The 25,774-nt window shown below is 37.3% G+C and overlaps 1 protein-coding gene across 1 annotated transcript; it reads right to left on the minus strand.

Annotated features, from left to right (window-relative positions):
- Positions 1–21,660: 21,660 nt before the first annotated feature.
- On the minus strand, positions 21,661–25,498 carry LOC105384754 (cAMP-dependent protein kinase catalytic subunit 1). The gene has a single exon (XM_038113267.2). The coding sequence runs from the start codon at positions 25,166–25,168 to the stop codon at positions 24,107–24,109; it is 1,062 nt and encodes a 353-aa protein (XP_037969195.1). The 5' UTR covers positions 25,169–25,498; the 3' UTR covers positions 21,661–24,106.
- Between the last annotated feature and the right edge of the window lie 276 nt (positions 25,499–25,774).

The following is a 25,774-nucleotide window of genomic DNA, read 5'->3' on the forward strand; positions in this document are numbered from 1 at the left end:
CATATAAAAAACTAAGCCGGGGAAAACACGAAGCCCGATATTATTCACTATGTAATAGACCTACGGTTAAACGTTACATAGTGGTGGAACAGGGGGGTTAATCTATGCTGACGAAAAACGAACGAACGTTTCATTCAACGAGATAAAGTCGTGGCTCGCGATACAGCGCGTTTTGCGTCATATAGAATGATCCCCAGAGTAAGTTCCGTTGAAGTTTCCTAAGCTCCGACCTCAATGGACGTTCCATTAGATACTGGCATATTACTTACATGTTACAGCTACTACAGTATACTTATTACATGAGCGAGAGGGCTGAGAGTCTGAGACCACTGCAGATGCAACGCTTGTCAGATGAAATTTAACACTTAACCCATTTAAGGCGACTTGCACGAGAATCTTTAATATAGACTTAGTGTTAAATCTCGATTTAGGACATAAATTTATATGAACTGACGTTTCTTAAGTCGAACTTAGACACTTAATCTAGATTTAAGATTCTTGTGCAAGTCGCCAAAAGTTGAAAGCGTTACAAACGAATATCGAGATGGTTTGATAGTAAGTATATTAACCGTTTATTAGACGGCAAAGTTATAAATAAAACCCCTCGTTTTCGGCCATTGTTATAATAAAATGCATAGCTACTAATGACTACTAGTATACAGAGCGTTGCTATGGGTATACTATTAACCGAAAGGGGGTGATACAAGGAGTCGTTCTGAACAACTTTTGTTCTACAATGTAATAAAAGACACAAGAACCATGCATATTCCCATGGTCTGACTAAATTTTCAAACGTCATAGAATAAAAGTTGCTCACACATTGTTTTCCAGAGTCACCCTTTCAGCTAAGTATACAATTTTTTCCACATTATAAAGTTGCTATTACTATATCCCATTCAACGACTTCGCTCATTGACGTTCAGTCAAGACGTAGAACGTTACACTCAACGAATTGACGAGTTGTCCTTCGCCACCCAATGAACGCGCTAATGATTCAACCAAAAAGGAGATTCAACCAGATGCCTGCGACATATTCACTAGGTACTGACTAAGAATTTTTGGCAGAAAATCAGTTGCGTAGGACTCCCCCTCCCCCCTCAGGATGTTGACCCTGCAGATTGTATTTAGTGACGACAGCGGGAACAAACAATACCGTCGTTGGCTTTATCATCTTTTCTCAGACATAAAGAAATGGGAGATATCGTGTGACATTAAAATGTCCTGGGTATGGTTCTTTTGACCTTTGCCGTTTATAAAATAATATGCTTGGTGTTAGGGTGGGAAATTAATGTTTCGATAAAAGTTTGAGATGGTTTTGGTAGTCATGATAACCTACTGTAAAATATTAAAGCCAATATGACTGTATGTTTGTCTGTATGTTAATGATTCAAAAAGCTCTCAAACATAACTTTTAACTTTCATTAAGTTATACTTGCAAGTATAATTTTTTTAAGTAAACTCGCTCATTCCGTGGTCTCCGGCCACACTGGGGGCGGTTAGCGTTAAAAAAACAATGGATAAATTATAAATGAATTGAAGTAACCGCAAAATAAGTCGATAGTTGTTTTTAATGACGGGGAAATCCAATTATTCCAGTCTGACTGGCGTCCAGGTGGGGTGGGGGGGACGTCCAATGTCCAATAACATGTCGGTAGAAGTAGGTAGGTACCGCATGTGGGCCTAGCATGGGTAGGAAAACGTCTTCTCACATAAGTGATATGGTCGCCCCACAAGTCTCTCTCGTGCCATACAAATTCGTGTTTACTCGCCGCTTCTCGAACGGTGTTAAAACTCAACACTCACCCTAATGAAACCTCATTATTCGCCATGTAGACTGACAGCCGTGGTATTAAGAGCGGGCGCGATATACATATTTAACTTTAGTCATAGTTTGTCGTACGCGCTATGCTAGGCTTCCTTGTGAATGTAGGTTGATCTTGGTTCACTGACGTCATCGGCTAGCGAATAGAAATTGCAAAGGTTGTAAGAGGTGTATAAATCGGGAAAACACAAGTTTCGTTTCGATTTCATGTGTACCACTGTAAGTTTTATAATATTATGAATGAAGGCATTTTTGTAAACTTCAAATTGTATAATACATATATACCTTTCTACATCCTACAGTGTGTTGCCCGATATCCTAGGATTTAGAAAGGAAAGTAATAATTATAATCTATGTAGGTATTTATTTATTTATTTATTTATTTCTTGGAAAACAAACAGCATGCTTAATACATAATGTTACTTATCAAATGAATAGTACATAGGCCAGTAAAGTTTTCACAAACAATAATTTGGTACTTTCGTTGTTACAGAGAAAAAGCTATAATTACTTAATACATTTTAACATATTATTAGAACTTAAATATCTCAGTTATATTAATCTACTTAGTTGTAAGTTATTAATTTGTTTTATAGATTTGAATAACATAATATATAATTTATATACTTACATATATACCTTAGTATAGTATTTATGAATACATACATAAATAATAATATATATATATATATATATATATATATATATATATATAGGTACAGTAATACTATAAAATATTAATTTTAATTTTACCTGTTAATGTTAATGTTATTACCCTCTTGTTTTGAAAGCAATCTCTTAAAACAGTTTAGGCTTGTATTAAACAAGTCCAGTTTATTATATGTGGTATTATATTTGTTGCACGCTCTTATTATGAAACGGTTTTCGGTGTAGTTCCGTTTACACACAGGCGTGGAGAACAGTCTGCCCGCGGACCGAGACAAGAAGCGCGGGCACCGGAGGGACAGCCTGCTCACCAGGTAGGGCGAGTCAATATGATTGTTAAGCAGCTTAAACAAAAATAATTGGTCACGGTGCTCCCTTCGAGTTTCTAAGGATATACAACTGGCATTATATTCAGTAAACTTGTAATGTAGACGTTTAATAAATTTATTCTGAATCCGTTCAATTGAATCAATGTGACATTGATACTGGGGATTCCAAACAGTTGAAGCGTATTCTAATATGGATCTTACAAAGCAATTATAAAGTGTTATTAGTGTTAGTGGATTATTAAAGTCGTGACCAATTCTAAATATAAAACCTAGCATCTTATAAGCTCTGGCTGTTACATTATTGACATGATTTACAAAAGACAACTTATGGTCCAGGAGCACACCTAGGTCTCTCACTTCAAAAACTCTAAGTAACGGTTGATCGGATATTTTATAAGTATAATCAATTATGTTTAGTTTTCTTGAAAAAGTAATAATGCAGCATTTTTTTACGTTAAGATATAGTTTGTTTTGTACGCAATACTCTGATACCCGGTCTAGGTCACTCTGCAGTTTGAGACAATCGTGAATAGAAGTGATTTTAACAAATATTTTAGTATCATCGGCATAAAGAAGTGGAAAAGAACTATTGAAACATTTAATGACATCATTAATAAAAATGTTAAACAATAGAGGACCAAGGTGGGATCCTTGAGGAACTCCGGAAGTGATAGGTACAAAACTAGAGACGTAACCCTTGACAGCTACTGCTTGAGTCCTGTCGCGAAGATAAGACTCCAGCCACCGTAGCAGATCGCCGTGCACACCGAACAATTCCAGTTTTTTTATTAAAATGTATGAATGTTACAAATGTCGCGAGTGTTACAATTTTATTAACATAACCGTATGACTTAGCCATAATATAATACAACAACATCCAGCAGACTACAATAGCTACAAAGAGATTAGTAATTCTATGATACGAAAATTATTCGGGCAAGGCAATTCCGAAGTTGCTCACGTGATGTATAAAATTTTACGGTCCTATTCATTTAAACACTAATTCAGTATTCCGACGTCCGTCTGGGTACCTGGGTACCATTTGAAGTGTTATTTTAGTACTGTTCCTTTTATGAAGGTACCAACATTTATTCGCCCAAACTGAGCAGGTAATGTCGGGTCCATTAAACAATAACTCCACCTTTGGCAGGTTGAGTTTGTGGATTTTAAATGTCCGACTCTTGTTTGGATTTTTGTTAAGTATTTTTATTTTACTTACCTCGAAGTTAAGCGTTACAACTTAGTTATAGGTTTTCATTATCATAATAGTATATAGTTATGACTGAGTAGAAGAATTTCTGTTTAATTCGAGGTCTATAAATAATTGTAAAGTCGATTATCAAGACGGGCACCTAATCCAAATACATCATCATCATCACATATAAAAAAATGTACTTACTTATCTAATATAATTGCCGCCGAACATTTTATAAATATGCATTCTCTAATTCTTAATTTGATAAATGTTTGCCAAAGTTAATTGGTATTCGGCATTGAAATCTTTATTTAGCAGAGTAATAAAATAAACTTTGAAAGTGGCAAAATTATCGACCTTGTGCCGTGTCGATAAAATGCTTTTGTTACGAATCCAACGCTGCTCATAATATGGTAATTAATTAAATAACATTTAGGCTATCGGTAAATGTATATTAATGTATTTAAATGAGGTGTTTTTACCTTCACCGATCGCATTTACCTACCACATACCTAGTTGGCTTACGCCGAGTTGCAGAAATGAACTTTAAGCTAATGTCGGTATTAAATGGAACATTATACATAAATACCCTGTATGTTGTGATCAACCTGTATATTGGTCCACAGCTGAGCAAAGGCCTCTTCCAAGGAGCGTTACATAATACTCTTTCAGCCTTCCTCATCCAATCACCATCAGCTACCATCAGTCTAAGGCGCGAATTACACAAAAAGGCATAAGGCGAAGGCGAGGCCCAGGCATCTTGCGTATGCTTATTGATTAAGAATTGAAACTTTTTGAAGCGGCAAGTAATTCGCTCCTAATGCCAATAATGATCCAATACCTCCCAAAAATATACAAAAGGTAAATAGTAGTAGCAGTGTATAAAGTGGATTGATTTCAGTGATAAATTGTTAATACGAACAATAATCATTTGACTCTGTACCTACCTATACCTAGGTCATTCGTTTCCGCATTTTTGGGTAAGTACTACATTCGTAAACGGGTTCATTATGCTGAACTAAACATAAACATAGTAGGTATAAGTACAATGATAAATAAGTACATACTTACATAATAATGTATACGCGAATCTATGTTTATTCCAGTACAATTAACCCTTCGCTCTCTCATAGTTGGACCTACCTGGTAAACCATTTCTGAGAAAGGACTAGCGTAGCCCTAGGGCCAGCCGTGAGACGAAAGTTAATGTCAGAGGTCGAATTCAAGGTACATAGAAGCGCGAGACAAAGAGTAGGTACGTTTTACTAGTAGTCACTTTACGGACGTTAGGGATACTATCGTTGTGCGACATATCCTAACTAATATTATAAATGCGAAAGTAACTGTGTCTGTCTGTCTGTCTGTCTGTCTGTCTGTTACTCTTTCACGCCAAAACTACTGAACGGATTTGAATGAAATTTGGTATACATACGGTCTAGACCCTGGGAAAGAACATAGGCTACTTTTTATCCCGGAATTCCCACGGGAAAACTTTTTAAGGCGAAGCGAAGCTCGCGGGAACAGCTAGTTTTCTATATATACTTACTCTCATAAAAGGTGTCTCCACACGGTGATATTATCGTGGTTTTCATGCTGAGATAGGTACTTATTATATTATATCGATACAAACAAGTATGTATAGTCCTGAAGTTGGCAGCGATTACACTTTTGTACCATACCGTCGAATATCGTTAAATAAAATACTTACTTTGAACCATCTTCGTTCACAACGATAACACACAAGACGTAGTGTCATGTCATGTCGTTCGTTTACTAACTACTCTTTGACACTGTTTCCAAGTAAACTAGGGGTTAATTTTAACAGCTATATTACATAGTGACTGACGCTTCAGGCTTACGGCATTCAGTGTCGTTCACTTGTTGCGTTAACTCTGACAGGTGGAAGGTGGAACTCACATTGCACTGGAGCCATAAAATAACCATTTGTGACCTGCGAGCTTCGCTTATTACACTCACGAGCAATGAAAAGGTTTCAGTGACAAAAGCAACAAATCCTAACTATCCTAATCCTAACTAATGCGAAAGTAACTGTGTCTGTCTGTCTGTCTCTTACTCTTTAACGCCAAAACTACTGACCGGATTTGAATGAAATTTGGTATATATATCATCTAGACCCTGAGAAAGAACATAGGCTACTTTTGTCCCGGAATTCCCGCGGGAAAACTTTTTAAGGCGAAGCGAAGCTCGCGGGAACAGCTAGTTACTCCTAAACAGAAAAGTCTAGCTTAAATACGCCGCCTCCAATATTGTAGTGCATTTAACAGCGCAATCAGAATACATATTTACTTAAAACTAAAAACTTTAAAATCGAATTCTAAATTTACTGTTTAAAAAAAATGGTGTCGACATTTTGTAGTGGAACTTTTTCTTTGCTCGTCTCGTGAGTATGCCACTCGGTCAGTAATTCATTTGAAAACCCAAAATTAGAAAGAATAAAAAATTGTAATGTTTTGTCATGTGTAGGTAATATCGTCGCAGTCGTAGAACAGTGACGGATCTGATTTTTTTCGATTTTCGGATTATTGCAGACTCTTCTTTAAAATTTCATTATTTACCTATACAACAAAAGTTTTTTTAAAAATCTTTTATAATAAGCGAAATACAGAGTCGAACACTGACGGTTTTGATTTTTTCGCGTAGAACATAGGCGCTTGTGCCGTCCCGTCGATGTTCCGCGGTCACCCTCACCCCCCGCGACCCGCTCCCGCGCGACGGTTTGTTTGTTCTGTCAGTGTTCTCTGTAGGAGCACATGGAACACGTAATGAGTACTTAAAATGTTTTTTTGCTATAATTATTATTCAAAAAGTTCTGTTTTCCAAGTAAATATTTTTTAATACTTCTCCCATAGAACAAAGACGGTCTCTTAAATCCGTCGTTATTCTTGGAACTTTGTTTTAAAAAAATGAAAGCCCTAGTTTTCGCTAAAATCATTGAGAAGTTAGTTATAATTAGGTACGGTGTATTAAAAAAACAATATTGTTTGTTTGTTAAATTTAGTGACGGTATTTCAAATGCGACTATGTTCTTTGTCCTAACTATTGGTGTTTTGTATATACCGTCATTGTTCTATGGATAAGTGGTAGACGTGTGTAGATAACCGTCGTTATTCTTTGGAATTATTTTAGGATACGTCGTTGTTCTTTCATAATATTACGTATTTTCATTACACTTACTTACTACTACTTTACTACTTACTTACTTTTACTTTACTACTTTTTTTGTTCATCAACTCTACTGCCAGAGGCAGGTGACGATGGGAGTACGGTACCATGCGGGTAGGTTTGGAATTATGTTTTTCCAGCCATTTGCATGAGTTACCAAACATACAAACCAAGTCAGCCGCAGAATCCACATCAAACATTAAATTTCTACCGTTACATCAACTGCAAAGGGAAAGTCCTAGCATCAACCGAATGCTGGTGATTGTCAAACAGCTGAGGATAATGACCATCGCAAAGCAGTTTGAGAGGATCTTTACATGGCTACGGATAAGATGACAGCAATTTCCTTCATTGACAGACCACAATCAGTAAATTCTCTAGTTCTAGGGGTGAATGGCATCGCGGGGGAGTCAACGTGATCGGACAGCAGTGAATTTACTGTTTGCGGGCAGTAAATAATTAAGGAAATTGGTATCATCTTATCCGTAGCTATGAAAGGATCATCTTGAACTGCTTGGGGATGATAATTTTCCTCAGCTGTTTCACAATCACCAGCATTTGATTGATACTAGGGCTTTTCCTCTTAAAAATATGTGAGCCCACTTTATTCACGTATTAATTTCAGGAAAAATTCCCTGTAAATTCTGTAATTCTCACATTATACTTACTTCTCCATAAAAAGGGTGAGAAATCCGACCTCGGAAACTATAGATCCGTTAGCTTGACATCACACATGTATAAATAATTCACAATCGCATCCGTTCTCTGCTGAACTAACATCAACCACAAGAACAAGCCGGTTTCCGACCTAGTTATTCTACCGCGAACCCTCTATACACGCTCAATCAGATTATTGAAAAGTTCATAGAGCTTAACACACCACTTTACCATGTATTTATTGACTATACAAAAGGTTTCGACAGTATCTACCATCAAGCAATACTTTACGCTCTTAACACCACAAAATTCATCCAACCTACATCGAACTCGTTGGTACTATCTACATAAACAGCTCAGCCAACGTGAAATTGGAAAAAACTGGTACTGGTCCAACGTTTCCGATTGAAAAGGGTGTCATACAAGGCGACCCTCGCTGTACACGCTTTACAATTTTCCTCAAAGAGGTCTTCAAGAAGTTGACACAGTCCTGGGAGGACAAGGACATCAATTTCGGAAGTAAAAAATAGTTAAACCTCGGTTTTGCGGACGATATTGCCCTATTCTCCCACTCAACGCCCGAGCTCCAATAAATGTTGAGAGAGCTATCCACGGCAAGCCTTAAAGTTGGACTAAAGGTGAACCGTTCGAAGACAACAGACATGACCAACAGCACGAAACGTAGGGTTGAGGTAGATAGGCAGGAAATACAATATGTCAATGAGTAATTTATTTGGGCGAGATAGCGTCCTTCGTCGTGGGTGCTAAGACCGCCAAACTGAAGTGAGACTGGGCGGCGCACGTCTATCGTATGCAGCCGGATAGGTAGGGTAAAAATGCTACCAAATGGGTAGCCGATAACGGCCGCCGGCACAGGGGCAGACCCAGAAGAAGATAACGGGATGACCTAGACGTGTTTAGTAGGAACTGGAATGAGGAGGCCATGAACAGGGATAGCTGGAAGACCCAGGAAGAGACCTTTGCCCAGCAAAGGGTCACAAATGTCACAATTGAGTTGGGAAACTCCGTCACATATTCTCCTCGGCCATCCCTGATCAGAGAAGAAGACTTTTATCATTAGAGCCTGAAGACAAAAGTCTTTTTAAACCAGTGCATCTTGCTAGTGATGACGTATGTGGCAGATAGGTGGGCACTGACGGTAGTACTGGTCCACTGATTTAAAGTCGCTCAGCGTGCTATGCTTGGGGTTTCTCTGATGGATCATATCAGAAATTAGGGTATCCGTCAGAGGACTAAGGTTACCGACATAGCTGTCAAAATGTGTAAGCTGAAGTGGCAGTGGGCTGGCTATATCTGACGAAGAACCGATAACCGTTGGGGTCGACGAATTCTTGAGTCACAAATAAGGACAACCGTAGGCTGGTAGCCAGTAGTGGCTGGATGAGGAAGCACGAGGACCGAGTGTTGTGGAGCTCCTTGTAAGAAGCCTATGTTTAGCATTGGATGATTATTGACTGATGCTTGGACACAATGGGGTCTTCAAAAAACATTTTATAGAATAATTGTATTTTTTTTTTAAATTAGGACCTAAACAAAAAATAATATAGCGCAATCAGCACCCTCCCAAATGGGTTATTTAAATATCCGTCTTTGAATTTTTCCATATATTCCCTAAAACAACGACGAAAAGTATAATACGCCATTAGATACGCAATAAAAGTCCGTAAAAAAACGACGTATCATATAATGCGACATAGTAGGATACATAGAACAATGACCTATCTGATTTTTCAGGAAACCTAGACTTATTACAGACTTATTATACAGACTATATTGCAAAAGTCCATTCGTATAATAATGTGACCAAATTTCAAATGAATTGCTTCAGCCGTTTTCATTTTATCGAACAAAACGTTGTTTAAAAACTTTAACTGGCTCTCCTGTAAAGTTGCTGTTTTGCAGATCCGTCATTGTTCTACGACTGCGACGATATATATGTTATCTTTTTCGGATTACGAACGAAGGTAATCCGCGTATAAATAAAATAATAATCTTAAGCTATCAATACATAGTTTTGGATCGCGATAAGTTATAGAATACATACTGATCGAATATTACTACATAATTGGAGAAAATATTGTAGTTCTCTTCTGTACCAAGAAGTTACTTCTTACCTGAAACAATTTTTTTGTTATGTAAGTAACTAACTTTATGTTCTGCCACAGAATAGTTAATAACTAGTATAGTTCTGCTGCCAAGTATATGTTTCCTATTTAAAGTTGGTATTTATGTTGTAAAAACTGTATTTCAGGAGCTTAGACAAGTAAACCACCATATATCTCTGTTCAGGAGCTTTTCAGGAGTTATCCCTTCCATCTAGGTTCAATAAGCATCGTAATAAAGCAAAGTACTTTTTTATGTACTAAAATATATTAAATTTATACTAAGTATGTGAGATTGATTATTATGTATTTAAACGGGATCTGCGTATACATAATAATATATGTATATGGTAGCATAAATCATAAAATTTCCCAAAAAACGGAAGTAAGTAGGTACCTGAGGTTCCTACCTATTAAGTAAGAAGAATTCATCACGACCCATTACGTCCCCACTGCTGGGGCAAGGGTCTCCTTCCAATGAAGGAAGGGTTTAGGCCTAGTCCACCACGCTGGCCAAGTGCGGGTTGGTGGACCCCAACACAAGCAAGCTTGTGCTGAGAGAGTTGTCGGGTAAGTGGGAAACCCGACTGTCAGATGTTTTCAAGCCGCCCGAAGGCCTCTGACTAGGCTTAACGACTGCTGCCGAAGCAGCAACCGGGACCCACGGCTTAACGTGCCGTCCGAAGCACGTCAAGAAGAATTAAGGGCTGTATTATAATTAAAAACTATAAATACCTACTAGTTACATAATAAATGAAGTATGCGCCACGTCTTATTATTAGTATACTTACTATTATTATATATTATGTTACGTATTAAGATGAGAATATGAGATGTGGACAGTGGACATACATATTAAAAAAGTAATCAGCGAAATCCGTGTAGTATTTAAGCTGGAGGCCTGTCTAGCAATTTACTTATGTTTCGCGTATGAATGATGGTGATTTGAATTATGGCTCTTATTACAATACAAAACGTGTAATTATTGTTGTTATGTAGTTATTATACGGAGAGCGGCTTACGCAAATCATAGCGAGATACGCAAATGTACGATAAACACTTGGCAATCTAGTGCAGCGTTATCTACACTCGACTATAACTCTTATCTTGCTACCAAAAACACCAGTTTGCAATGGCAAGTGGGTGGTATGATTGTGTGAGTACGGATTTTAATAATAGCAATGTTTTAGCAAACAAAAAATAATAAATGAAATCGTTTGTCAACAAATAATCAGCTGTTCACGACGCGTGTTATTTTGCTAAGCTTTTAATTTTATGTTAAGTAAAACAAAAATATTTGTTTGTAAGTAGTTCTTTAAATAGTTTATATTATAACATCAAAATAAGTTCAAATTAAAAATACGCGGCTCACAACGAGAACATTTTCATACATATACCATCTAGGAGTAGAGAGCACATTTTTGTCACGTTAGAAACAGAACCTTGAGTCAATGTAGCAAGGTACATTTTTGCATGTACATCAATTGTTGGTAGGTATATATTTCTAATTTGTCTAAATACAAATGGGTATGTGTGAAAGGACCCTAAGAATGCAAATATACATCATTATCGTTTTTAACCCACTTAAAAAAAGGAGGAGGTTCTCAATTTTTCTGTATGTATATTTTTTCTAATAGACGAAAACTATAATCATTATGATACACAGTTAGTTACACGAGTATGAACCTACAGTTGGTATCTGATAAGATACCACAACAGGATCTACGTCATACAATAATAAATTATGTATGGGATCGACATGAATAAGATGAAATGACTATCATTACAACAATACGAAGTTAAAACGACCCAAAAATCATCAGTAATTCTACAATATAGTTTTTTTCTTTATAAGTATTTATAAGTAGGTTGTCTAGTAGAGATTGCTATAAATAAGCAATAAGGCCGTCTTTTTGTACTGTTCTTATTTTTATGTTTTATTTTGTATTGTTTCTGTTTTTTTGGTCCAAATAAAGAGGATTGTATTGTATTGTATTTGATCAAAATTGATTCAGGCAGATGTGATATCGAAATTTTAATTAGAGGTTGTTCATCCGTGGTAGCTATTGAGTATCGAGTCCGCGTTGTTCTATGGTTGTAGCTATGTCGCAGGCAACTGGTTTAATCTCCTGTTTGATTGAACCGCTAGCCCGTTCATTGGATGGCGCTGTTCAGTTGTATGACTAGGCCGAACGTTGATTGTACAAGCGTCACAAAACGTCCAACTAGTTAGCTGACTTAAAATGAGTCAGGTGGTGAATAAAACAAATATGGCGTCTAACAGCTAACAGCTGACACAAAAAGCACCTATATTGTTAGTTTTTTGCAAATAAATTAGCTTTAAAGTGCGTTATTTGTGTTAAAATAGTGTGACAACATGGATTTACCTATTATTACGCCGCGGGCGGATAGTTTCAAAGAAAAAAAGTGGCGAAACTGGATAATTATGAACAGCAATATGAAGGTACGTTTATTGTTATTGTTTAGTTAATTTGTGAGATAAGAGCTTTGTAACATAGTCTTTTTGTTGACTCTTGTCTGGTGATGTTCACCCTAACCAGACATTACAAAGTTGCTATACTATATCCCATTCAACGACTTCGCTGAATGACGTTCAGTCAAGTCGTCGAACGTTACAATCAACGACTTGACGGGTTGTCCTTTAGTCATACAACTGAATAGCGCCATCCAATGAACGGGCTAGTGGTTCAATCAAACAGGAGATTAAACCAGTTGCCTGCGACAGCTATACCATATATATGTCGCAGGCATCTGGTTTAATCTCCTTTTTGATTGAACCACTAGCCCCTTCATTGGATGGCGCTACTCAATTGTATGACTAGGCCGAACGTTGATTGTACAAGGGTTACAAAACGTCCAACTAGTTAGCTGACTTAAAATCAGTCAGGTGGTGAATAAAACAAATATGGCGTCTAACAGGTAACAGCTGACACAAAAAGCACCTGAATGTTAGTTTTTTGCAAATAAATTCGCTTTAAAGTGCGTTATTTGTGTTAAAATAGTGTGACAACATGGATTTACCTATTATTACGCCGCGGGCGGATAGTTTCAAAGAAAAAAATGTGGCGAAACTGGATAATTATGAAAAAAAACACGCACTCACGCCTTGTACTAATGTACTCCCTTGCGGGGTAGGCAGAGGTGCATTGCTGCACCCACTTTTCGCCAGAGTGTTATGTTAGTCCCAATGTAATAGGGGGCGGGCCTATTGCCATTTTACGGGCACATCCAAGACCTGAGAACAAATATCTGTGTTTAAACAAATATCTGCCCCAGCCGGGAATCGAACCCGGGACCATCGGCTCAGTAGTCAGGGTCACTAACCACTACGCCATTCGGTCGTGGATAATTATGAACAACAATATTAAGGTACGTTTATTGTTATTGTTTAGTTAATTTGTGAGATAAGAGTTTTGTAACATAGTCTTTTTGTTGACTCTTGTCTGGTCATGTTCACCCTAACTAGACATTACAAAAGTTGCTATACTATATCCCATTCAACGTTTTCGCTGAATGACGTTCAGTCAAGACGTCGAACGTTACAGTCAACGACTTGACGAGTTGTCCTTTAGTCATACAACTGAATAGCGCCATCCAATGAACGGGCTAGTAGTTCAATCAAACAGGAGATTAAACCAGATGCCTGCGACATATACAAATTATAATCACACGTCAAACTTATAACACTATAAGCCTTTTAGCCTATACCTACATGGGCTTCTTTCTGTTTCCCTTTTTCATTCACCTTTAAGAATTTCCCCTTGGGAATTCCGGGATATGAAACAGTCTATGTATCCAAGGTATCATCTACTTACATACTTGCCGAATTTCATATATACCTACTGCTCCACCCGTTTTCCCGTGAAAGAGTGACAAACATTGTCATAGTCGAAACACATGGCACGGCGGTCACTTATTGGATGTGTGACCGATTTCAAGTGGTTGTTTTCTGGGCGCTTCCGTCAGACGGCACGTTAAGCCGTGAATCTCGGTTGCGTCTACGACAGCAGACGTAAAGCCTAGTCAGAGGCCTCAGACAGCTTGAAAACCTCTGAAAGTCGGGTTAACCAATTACCCGACAACTCTCTCAGCACAAGCTTGCTTGTGTTGGGGTCCACCAACCCGCACTAGGCCCAAACTCTTCCTTCATTGGAAGAACACCTGTGCCCCAGCAGTGGGGACGCGATGAGTTATGAATGTTATGATGACGAGGACATACAGACGTCCACATGTTGACCTACCTGTAGCACCAATGAATATGCAGATTTAGGTGATCTACTTTTAATCCTTATCGGTATTCGCTTTGTCATTATCATTTGAACCAGATTACGAAATCTAGGATTAGGTAACGAGATAACGGTAGATTAAGATGACACTTCTGTAAGTATAATGTTTCCATCCATTCATTATTTTTTTGTAGAATATAAGGTTACATTTACACGTCCACTTACGTTTGTAAGAGGTAAAGTATATTAACGAAAATTTGAACACATCTTACTAAATACTCGGTAGTAATGAAAAAGTTCCAGTGAAAATAGCTTAATGTCTGCAATATTAAAATAAATTTAACAGCGCATCATATTAACAACTAAAAACGTAATATAAATATTGTGTAAAGTAAATTTTTAAATTATTTTTTTTTAAATTTAAAAGTATATCTACCGTCAATATCACGAACAATATCAGTGATCTACAGACGCAGTCACGCAGACGTAAGCCTGAACAAATACAGCGAACTATAGTGTGTTACATTCAGTACTTCGTGTCTTACGTAGGTTAGTGTTATACATACATACTTACCCTATAAATACACACTGGACTGATACATATTGAATGACCTAGCATCCTATCCTACGTCACCTGCGTACGATACCATATGTGCCACCCACTATGCAATGTAGGTACCAGCGGGGAAATTCAATTGTATGAGATATGCCTGACCTACGTTTATTAAGTATACAGGTGGAACTCTTTCATTGAAATATGCATTGGACTTACCGTATTTTGTTTAGGAATTCAACGGACTGCATCCCCTTAACAACTATTATTTACTTATATTTATATAACTTGCAACTGTTCTTAGGTACCTACTTGAGCTACAATGTACGTGGATAATATTGCCTAATAATGATAAATGAAGACAATATAGATTGGTTACAGTACTTACATCCATTGCGTCTGCTGCGCCGGCGAATCTGCCGACTTATTGGCAATAACTAACCTCTATCACAGATAGACAAAATAGTCCCCTATCACATTGCTATAGATGGAATTAGTTACCCGCAGGCTATTATAGTAGGCGTAAAGGGTGACCTGTGGGGTTACCAACACTCGAGTTCACTTCCATCGGGATCTCCTGGGACGAAGGAAAGAGTCCAGGACAGGGACGTCTCGAGCAAGAACTGTGGAGGCCCTGCTATGCACCTCGAGGGGATTGTGAAATAATCATGATCGCAATAGCTTCAAATCTAAAACGTGCTGTGATTTAAAAACTGATTTTTTATACTTGGCATAAAAGTAAAATAAAATTGGTTTCATTGCGAAAGTAACTCTTTTTGCTAATATTTCATTGGTTGTTTTAATTGTTTCCCTTTTATGCCAAGTATGAAAAAAAATGCGATAGGTATTTGGAGCAATTTTGTGTTAGTAATTGGTAACTAAGCCAACTTTGGCTACTGTATAAAGTGATAGAGATAGATATTTCACTTGCACATTATGGCACCTGGCGACGATTACTCAATGAAGTGCTGGCGGACTCTTGTTGTTGGCTGCCGGGTATTTTCCATACTACGACCGGCGACCACGACACAACTGGTTCCTTGTGGAATTAAATTCATTAGTTCCGATGATATGGGAGGAAAATAGTTCATAATAACTGAACTAAAATTAAAAACCCCAAAATTCAATCTTAAAAATTGGAAAAATTTTGAACGACTAAAGCTAATTATCATAAAATATACCTAGCTAAGTATAGAAGAAAACTCGTGGTAATAGTTATCTATGAGTCATAGGCTATGAGTGCTATGACCCAAAAATCCTCTTCATTTTTGTCTGGGGTTTAAAATTTTACAATCAGAAACATTATAGACGTACTTACCTACATCAAGATTTCAGGCATTCGCCCCGCCCGCCCCCGCCCGCCCCCGCCCGAGCCACAAGTCTCGTATCATAGCGTGGGCGAAGATAGCAGAAACAAGGGGATTCAACCATCTCATATTTTTTTTATGAAACTTCTCATATTGTGTCTGATGCCTGGCAAAAATGTTCTTACCGATTGTAGTCCGGTTCTTCTTAGGTGTCGGTCATTAAAAAAGAACTAAGTAAAGTTTTTTAATGTCACACCGATCCAAAACTCTGCTAACATCACGGGCTATTTCTGTCGTAACGTAAGCTAAAAATCAAAAAAATAACTATAAACAAAAATGCGAAGACACTACCGTCCTTGTACCCTCGGCACCCAAGAGCAATGTCAAACAGAAATAGATTACACGTTGTCTCTTAACAAAATGCCGGTTGAAATTCTGCCAAAACATTAGCTGGGCTATACAGGAATACACCGAACTAACAATGTCCGTCTCGTCACAATTTCACACGCTTTAGTACCTAATGTATAAAGGAGGGTTACTCTATACTGACGAAAAAATAAAGAACGAACACTGTCGTGCGATCGACTCGTTTGTAGCTGGCGAAACTTTGCTTTTCGTCATATAAAGTGACCCCAGTTGCTAAGAAAATGCTTTTCATAAAGTTTGGCAGACGCCCGTGGAGATTAACTACATGATTTGTTGCCGAATCGCCATGAAGTAGGGATGTTGACTGCTTTATTGTCCGACAAGTCCGGCGACCAATCTAGGATTCGACCGTTTTTTACTTTTATCTTATTGTTGCTACTCTACGGAAAATCAGCTCATTTTCCACATAGGTAATTTTATTTGGTATGTAGGGTATGTGTTTCAATTATTTTAGGACCGACTCTTTATTAGAGCGAGTTAGTACTTTTTGTGGCACTTAAAAATAACATAATAATTTAAAATATATTAATATGAGCTAGATAATTTATGGATTTGTTAAAAAAAACTGAATATTAAACGGCGCTCGTAAATCAATCGTCTGAACTTTTACTTTTAGATGACCCCTATCCGGTCAGCGATCTCAAGACAATGTTACCTCAAACAAAGCTTATCTTGATCACCCATTCATTAGACTTCAGGAATGTCAACATACAAAACAAATAGTGGCTTTCAGCTGAAAATTGCCCGGCGAAATACTTACCAACTCCACCATCAATTTAATTTCTTCGTATCTTTCGGAATTGCATTGAAAATCAACAATTCATTTTGCTTGAGTTAGTCTTTAGTACAGTTACATATGGGTACCTACTTACCGAACTATTTCTTTTTTAATTCTTTAAACCATAACTACGCTCCTCGTACATTATAATGTAGTACTACTAAATACTCATTTGTCACCTTACAAAAACTGCGAACTCACTTACTAAAAAACACATTGAAAAAACTTGTTCAAACATTACTGTCATTACTTTTCAAGTCACGTAATAATTGTTACTGATATTGCTCTGCTGGGGCTTCCGGCTAACACTTTTGTTACCGAAGCATTGTAATAGGTATTTGAATCTGCTGTAGTCTGTACCTGTAGGGTGATTCAGCATAATTCCGTCCTAGACGAATTCAAAAGCGATCTGTTTTAACTAAATAAAGTTTATCACGATGGAAATACTTACACTACACTAAGTACATAATGCATATAGATGAATTATGTAGGTAGGTAACCTAATAAGATATTAAATATTACTTTCAAATTTGGACCTCCTCCGACGCCATCTTTCACTCTCATCCTCAATGTCGTCAAAGGCTTTTTGTAGCTGAAACAGATAGCTTTCGGCACCGTTGCGTTGCGTTACGTTATAACTTTTTCACAAAACATATGTAATATCTACCTAGCATAATATATACTTAAGCATATGTACACAGTATACAAGTACATATATCTAGAATAACGATGGCAACAGGCCAAAGGCAATAAGCTAAAAGGCAAAGGTGGGTAGTAGGAATTACAGGCGTGGTTGTATCATATTATGTACTCACATACTTATGTACACACGGATTAAATACATGGAAGGCAGAAGCACATTGTATATTATGCTAGGTTAACATTTGGAAATTCGTAAAAAAATCTTTGTAATATTTACTAAAAACTTATTCAGAATTAGTCTTTGGGCTTACCAACTTACCAATTACCATGCCATAACAACTTAACAAATTAAATGTCAAGCTTATACCTTTACCTGTATTCCAAAGATTGCTTTGGATACCAACTTAACAAATCGTATAGACTACTATAGACCATAGTTTTACAACAGAACGCTAAAGCAATTATTCATGAAATAAATAAAAAATTAACACTCGTCTAGCAATGACCTCGCCGATTCACTCTGAAAGACTTTTTTATCGCGAAGATAAGATAAATGGCTCCTATTGTAACGTTATCAGAAAATACCGCAGCGTCTAAGAGTTTTTTCATGTCTTCAATAATTTTCTGAGTTATTGTGGTGGTTATTACAAAATCTTAGGTAAGTAAGCGTACCTACTTATATTATGATTCGTATTTTATTATTTTTTTTAATCTTAGAGTTATTTACCATGGTGATCATGATAATCATGATTATAAAACTTATTGGCTGATCTCGATAAAGGATCTGGTTAATTCAACAGCCGCTCCTTTATCGATACGATAGTAATTTTTATCTTTTGATGCTGCAGCTGTCACGTTTGTCATCTATCTATACGTGTTAGAAAGTGACAGAAACAAAAAATCTGCGGATAAAAATCGAACATAAGAAAACTCTGACCTATACAGCAGCTTTCTTCCACTATGTTATTGTATTTTTGACGTTTCCTTATGTCTGCCTGTCTGGTAAGTAAAGTTGGTTTTCCTTTGCAGTCGTCAAATATGTATGGGATTTCGAATGTCTAAAAACCAAAAATATAATGGATAGAGTATAAGTTGAAGTACGCGTAGTAGTATTTGCAAACTGTAAAATAACTATAAAATGTATGTCACTATAAAATGTTAATTAATAATAGCACAGGTGTGTACCTAACTACTAAATGAAGCCAGATGTTAGTTTTTCTCAGAAAGGCCACCGATTTACATTATGATTTCACGGCCAACGTACCTACAACATTCCAAATTATTTTAAATTAGAGTTCATCCTTTTTTTCATTTGGCACGCTCCAAAATGACTTATTTTCTACCAAACACAATTTATACTAATTTAGTCCTCTTTCTTCAGTAACAATTTAGGGATACCAATATAAAATTTAAAAAAAACTACCATCTTTTACCGGGATATCATTGTCTGACTACTTAATTACTTATCCTGTCTGATATGAATTGATTTTTTATAGGTCAATGTCTATAGTCCGTTTAGATTAGAGAGAAAACATTGTTGAATGACGGTTTTTAAGTAGAATACAGCGGTAACTGTAACAATTATGGTTACACTAGCATTTAAATAGGTATAAAACACCTTACTGTGATAACTTGAGGAGGCCAAGTTATATAGTAGGTACATACACAACACATAACCAAATTTGGTCGTCTATGCTGCTTGCCAGTGTTGCCAGTATCACCCTTGAAGTTATACGCGTGAGGTTATGTGTGTTGTGTTGCAAAAGTATACAACATGCATCGTTGATTGCTTTCTCAAGCCTCGCAACATCTACGCCAAGGCCTATCTGTTAAGACTAACTCAATAAAACTTAAGCTAAACCCTGCCTTAATTACATGACATATAGTTCATTTTGACTCGACGAAGCCAGAAGATGATGGAGCTGTTGAAAACCGACTCGGCTTGACCGGCCGATAGCGACAAACAAATTTAGCTTTTATTGCCGGTCAACAAGAACCATTCACTTTTAAAGGTCGACTTGGTTACATTTAAAATTATATCAGCGTATATTATATGTATATGTATGTGTGTATGTATGGGTGTTGTTATCATGTACTTAGGTATCGTTGTTAATGTTTGAAACGAAATTTCCAAGTGTTTGATAAGGCTTCCTTATAGGAAAGTTAATTAAAACCGTGACTCCTTTTAATTTGTCTTGGTACCGTAGTACTCCTGCCTACCAGTTTTCTTGATACGACATACTTAAGTACCTACACTTACCTAACATACCGTTATCTAGAATATGGTAAATACGTAGAGGTAAAACTAAACAAGTAAAATACTATAAGTACTTAAATTACTAAGGTTTAAATTTCGTTTTCAGATTTTGCTTTTCATGTCCGCTGTCCATCATTAATTAGGTAAGTAAGTACCTATCTAATACGAACAGTAAACTAAAGATGACGTCTGCTTGAATAATATTTTCATTATTTAAAAAAAACTAAGTACTTATACCGAAAATAACAACGTAGCTAACATATGTACTTCTAAAAACAAAATAAAATATATTATGGAACAGATGTTCTAGTCTAGACTTCGCAAACGTTTATATCGCGATCAACTTTTCAATTTATAAAACAATCGGACATGACTGGAAACAAGCAAATTCTAAAAAAACTTTGAATGGCAAATACATCTGGCTACACTCCAAGCATTATGTAGATAAAGTTTCGTACAACAGAAACCATTATAATCACAAACATGTCCTAATTGCCACCCTGACGATGGATGGTTGTACTTGTGCATAAATATTTTATATAGTATGTAGGTAGGTACCTATATGGCATATCTTTAGAAAGACTCGTCTGATAGCAACCACGCATATTTGTGGTGCTCTTTTGTCTGTAATGTTTGACAATGATAAAGAGCGGGCGCGAGGTGGAACAGGCGTTCAGTTTTTATTAGGAAGTTGCATATTAACGGGCCACGGGCGTCCCACGTGCCGCGCGGCGGCAGATGCTTCGTACAATCATTCATGTACATCAAGCCAAATTTATCGCAGACACAAGCTTTGTTTCTTCTTCTGCCAACGTCTCGTTACCACTCTCGCCTGTTACGCGTTTACGACCCATCTAAAACTAAAGAGATAACAATCAAAAACGATTCGTACTGTTACATCGATATTTTAATTTCATCGTAATTTTATGGAAGATCAATACATGGTGACAAATAATTACTGAAATTAACTGACTTTTTACACTTGAACTTCAATGCTATAGGCACTCAATATTAATTAGATCTAGACGTGAACATTTTAACATTAATATGCACAGATATAAAAAACGACTGCTCGCAAATACACATACTGTCACACAATAATTATATAATATCCAAAATGGTTTTAAAATGTTCACATTAGAGCTTCCACATGCGTGTGATGAGCAAGTTGTGAAGCTAGTGGAATGAAGGATCGACTCGTGATTCGTCGTCGGATCGAAGCTGATACCAAATCTCTTAATTACTTGGGACACAATCACTCCAAAATTATAAATAATAGTAAGTAACAAAAGTACACGTCAGAATTGTCTACATTTTATATTGAATTTAAATAATATTGTTCTGAATCTACATTTGCTCAAAGGAGAATATTTTTGGTGTTATTTAAGACCTACTAGAACTATGTATACCTTGAAAATACTTGTTAAACAATGTCTAAACGGTGAATGTCTTCTGCAGTCTCGAGTAAATTACTGTTTTAAACAAGAACATCATGATTCCGTTTTCTTCCCACGAAGAAAAACATTAGATAGACATGAAACAAAACAATAGACTGAAAGTGTCCTGGGAAATAAATATCTCCTCTAAGAGTAAGCGAATACGCTATAAATCCCTCGCTTCTTACAACTTAATAAGCTGTTTATACATTCAAAGTTTCCACTTATACCTAGCCTACTTAAATTAAAACTACTAACTAAAAGTCCGCAGCCCAATACGTCGAATATAGGAAAATTATACTAATATAATAAATTGACTAGCTACTCATGAATCATTAGTCCCAAATATAAGCAAACTGTGTCTCAAAATCAATAAAATAATGTACGTTTTATACCCACAAATATTACAAATTGATTTAAATCTTGAAACCCTGGTACACCTTAAATCAAGCTTAGGAAAATTATGGCATTGAAAGTGAAACAAGAAATCTGGAGAAAGGGTTTGACGAATAGTTGTTTCTTTGACGCACAAGTTTCGAATAATATGTGTGTAAGACACAATATGGCACCATTACATTACAAAAGAGACTCTATCTTTGTTGTCCTCCGTTCCTTTATTTATGCCTTCATTGTTTCTTACAAATCTGTAAGACATTTCACCGTTTAACATTGTTACTAACAGGTAGCCCGCTTCTACTTCATCATAAGGATAATTTACAAGTTCAATTACCATTATTGTACTATACTTTAAACTCTTTATAGCTTCATTATCATAAAGTCAAGAATTTACCATTAATGACACTGGCAGGCAATTTATATTAAATTTATTTTTTTAAATATAATATCTGATATGATTCCCTTGAATTAATAGCAATGTAAATTGTTTAGTTTATCTAATACAGACACTGACATTCATGCAATAGAATTAGCTTCAGGGTTACACAGAAATGAAATGATAAATGTGCACAGTGGTTAGTATTAAGTAACCATTTAAAATATACCTAAGACTATTACCACAGTTGCGCACAAATGTTTTCACAATGTAAAATGTAAACTACAAATAACTAGTTTATTTGTACAGCCTGGATCAAAGTCCTACATCTAATAGCTAACAAACTTTATAATAAACACCGTGAGCTCGTCAGAATGACTGTATCATCAGCTCAGCTCGGCACTGCTGGGAATCAGAGCCGTTGTATTTATTGAAACAGCTCTTTCAATATAGTTTACACTTATTGATAACATCAGCCTCTGACAAGATATAATGCCCTGTCGGCATTTAAGAAGATTAGAGACTCCTCAAATGTAAACAAATAGGACTCCATGGTAGAATTGTGCAAAAAGCCTAAGCACTTCCATTCATGCGAAGGTCGTCAAATGACACAAACAGAGACTCTATTTACATTTGAAGAGCAAATTGTTTCTAGGGTTAATTTAGAATAATTTATTGCTTTAAAAAACTGATGCTAGCAATAAGTCCCTCGTGAAGCTCGACAAATGACGACTTGCTGCGGGTGCTCTCCGTGTACCGATTATACAACAAACACATAAAACTACAAAATAAGGAACTATACAAATTACACTTAAATCCAAATAAATCCTCTCATCAGATCACAAACACATAGGTCAAATTGCACAATTGAACACTACTGATACAATAAATTAATCTCTTTAATAATTTTATGTAGTGTGTAAGTTATAAAATAAAATATCAACCTTTATAACAATTTAACGTAAAAATCAATAACGAAATGTCAATTAATAAAAATCATGCTGCGTGAATGAACGTAGCATTCTATTTAGAGTAAAGATACTGAGAAAATGTTAAAAACGATACATTGTATAATAATTAGCGATTAAATTATCATAATAATGTTGTTGAACTTGTAGATAGTGATGTGGATAATAGCTAGTTATGATTGTGAAAAAATTACCATAAGAATTAAGAAAATTTGATCAATTGACACCCTAAAAAATTAACTCCTTAAAAAATTAAAAAAATATTCAAACTTTGGAACAGTTTGAATGTTTATGATTGATCATTAACCACACAATATAATGGCGAGAACTGTCCTCTATTGTATGAACTAAAAATAATTCATTACCAACATGAGTTTGGAGATTTTACCGGGTACATACATCAGTAGTAACATTTATGTCAAGAGGATACCCTCTTCACCAGTACAGGAGTCTCTTGAACTTCCTCTAACTGCTCTATGCTGTACCAACTACCAACGACTCAAGGGCACTAAGCAAATGAACGCCACCGAAATTTCGGAAATTAGTTCTACTATCAATTCACCTACACTCCATATGTGATGCACCTGCGGGGCCGACTTGCGAGCGCCGCTGCGTCCATAGTCACACAAGGTGGCCGGCACCAATACACACTCTTTTCCCTCCCATACCAACGATGGAACGGAAGGACCACTAACACACAACACCTACTCACGGGAGTGTCCGCAGGCAGGCACCGCCTGAGAGCTCAGAACTCGGCAAATTCCTTCGCGCACTTTTCAGTCGACGAAATGCGTAGTGCTTCTTCCTCGTAGTCATCGAAGTTGCTGGTGTCTCCGGGCCCCTTGCAGCGCGGGATGAACGGAGCTTCAATCTTCTTCTGGAAGACGGCTATCCAGTCGGTGCTCGCAAACCATTTGTGCCCTTTAATGTCGTTCACACCCGCCTTCAGGTTGCCGTAACGTTTTGTTAAATCGACTTGTAGCAAGTTGCGGAGGAGATCTTTCAGATCTGAGCCAAAATGTGAGGGGAATCGGACTTTACCCGAGACGATTTTCTCGTATATTTGAATCGGTTGGTCGGCAAAGAAGGGGGGATAGCCGGCGGCCATCTCGTAGACGAGGACGCCCAGCGCCCACCAGTCCACGGCCTTGTTGTAGCCTTTCGAGAGGATGATTTCAGGCGCGAGGTACTCGGGGGTCCCACACAGGGTCCACGTGCGGCCCTTGACGCGCTTCGCGAAGCCGAAGTCCGTCACCTTGAGGTAGCCCTGCGAGTCGATGAGCAGGTTCTCGGGCTTGAGGTCCCGGTAGATGAGGTCGAGGTAGTGCAGGTACTCGAAGGCCAGCACTATCTGCGCCGCGTAGAACCGCGAGTGAGGCTCCGAGAAGCGGCCGACCTTGCGCAGGTGCGAGAACATCTCACCGCCCGGGACGTACTCCAGCACCATGTACAAGTTGGAGTTGTCTTTGAAGTGGAATCTCAGACTCACCAGGAAGGGAAAGTTTATCGCTTGTAAGATCCGTTTCTCGTTCAGTGTGTGCTCTACCTGCTTCAGTTTGACTACTTTTTGTTTGTCCAGTATTTTCATGGCATAATACTCTTTTGTAGGTTTATGTTGGACTATCATGACTCTCCCGAACGATCCGGTGCCGAGGGTTTTTATTCGTTCGAAGTCATTCAGTCCGGCGGTGTTGGTAGGATTCTTCTTCCATTTCTCCTCGAAGTCCTCCTTGGCCTGATCGAGGAATTCCTTGACGCTTTCGGCGGCGTCCACCTTTTTGTTGGCGGTGGCAGCATTGTTTCCCATGGCTCAAACCACGACGAGTTCAGAGTCTAGTCGCCGTTATTGGGGGCCGCCTTATTGCACTAATCGATGCCTGCTGTACGACCGTCTAACAAACGGGCTAGGTCAACAACACAATCCAATTTGAAACACATACATTCTCAATTCTATAATGCACGATTACGCGTCACAAACGACACTCGATGCAGGCACACATTGACACAATTTTGAGTACAAAAATTCCAATAAAAATTTCGTCACATTCACAAAAAGAAAATGGCCTCCACAACCGGGCTCAATCGACACAGCGACAGAGCGAGACCGAGCGAGCGAACGGATGAACGAATAGGGCGATTTGCTCACGGGTGGCGCTGATTTCTACCAGTGTTGCCATCAAATACTATTTTATTCTACCATTTTAACATTATTACTACTATATTGATTTATTTTTTATAAATACATACTTCTCATCTCACTTTATTAAAAATATAAAACGAATAAACACATAAACTATAGGTTTAGTCCATTTCAGACTAGGAGTAGTATAGTTTTCTAGATCATACAACAAAATAATGTATGGAAGCAACTATACAACTGTTTTTTTAAATACTCATACATATGAAAAAATTA

Source organism: Plutella xylostella, chromosome 23 (genome assembly GCF_932276165.1).
Source record: "Plutella xylostella chromosome 23, ilPluXylo3.1, whole genome shotgun sequence".
In the NCBI taxonomy this organism is placed as follows: domain Eukaryota; kingdom Metazoa; phylum Arthropoda; class Insecta; order Lepidoptera; family Plutellidae; genus Plutella; species Plutella xylostella.

Bases quoted from the DNA above. Each gene is read 5' to 3' on its own strand.
- LOC105384754 (XM_038113267.2), bottom strand. From the start codon at position 25,168: ATGGGAAACAATGCTGCCACCGCCAACAAAAAGGTGGACGCCGCCGAA.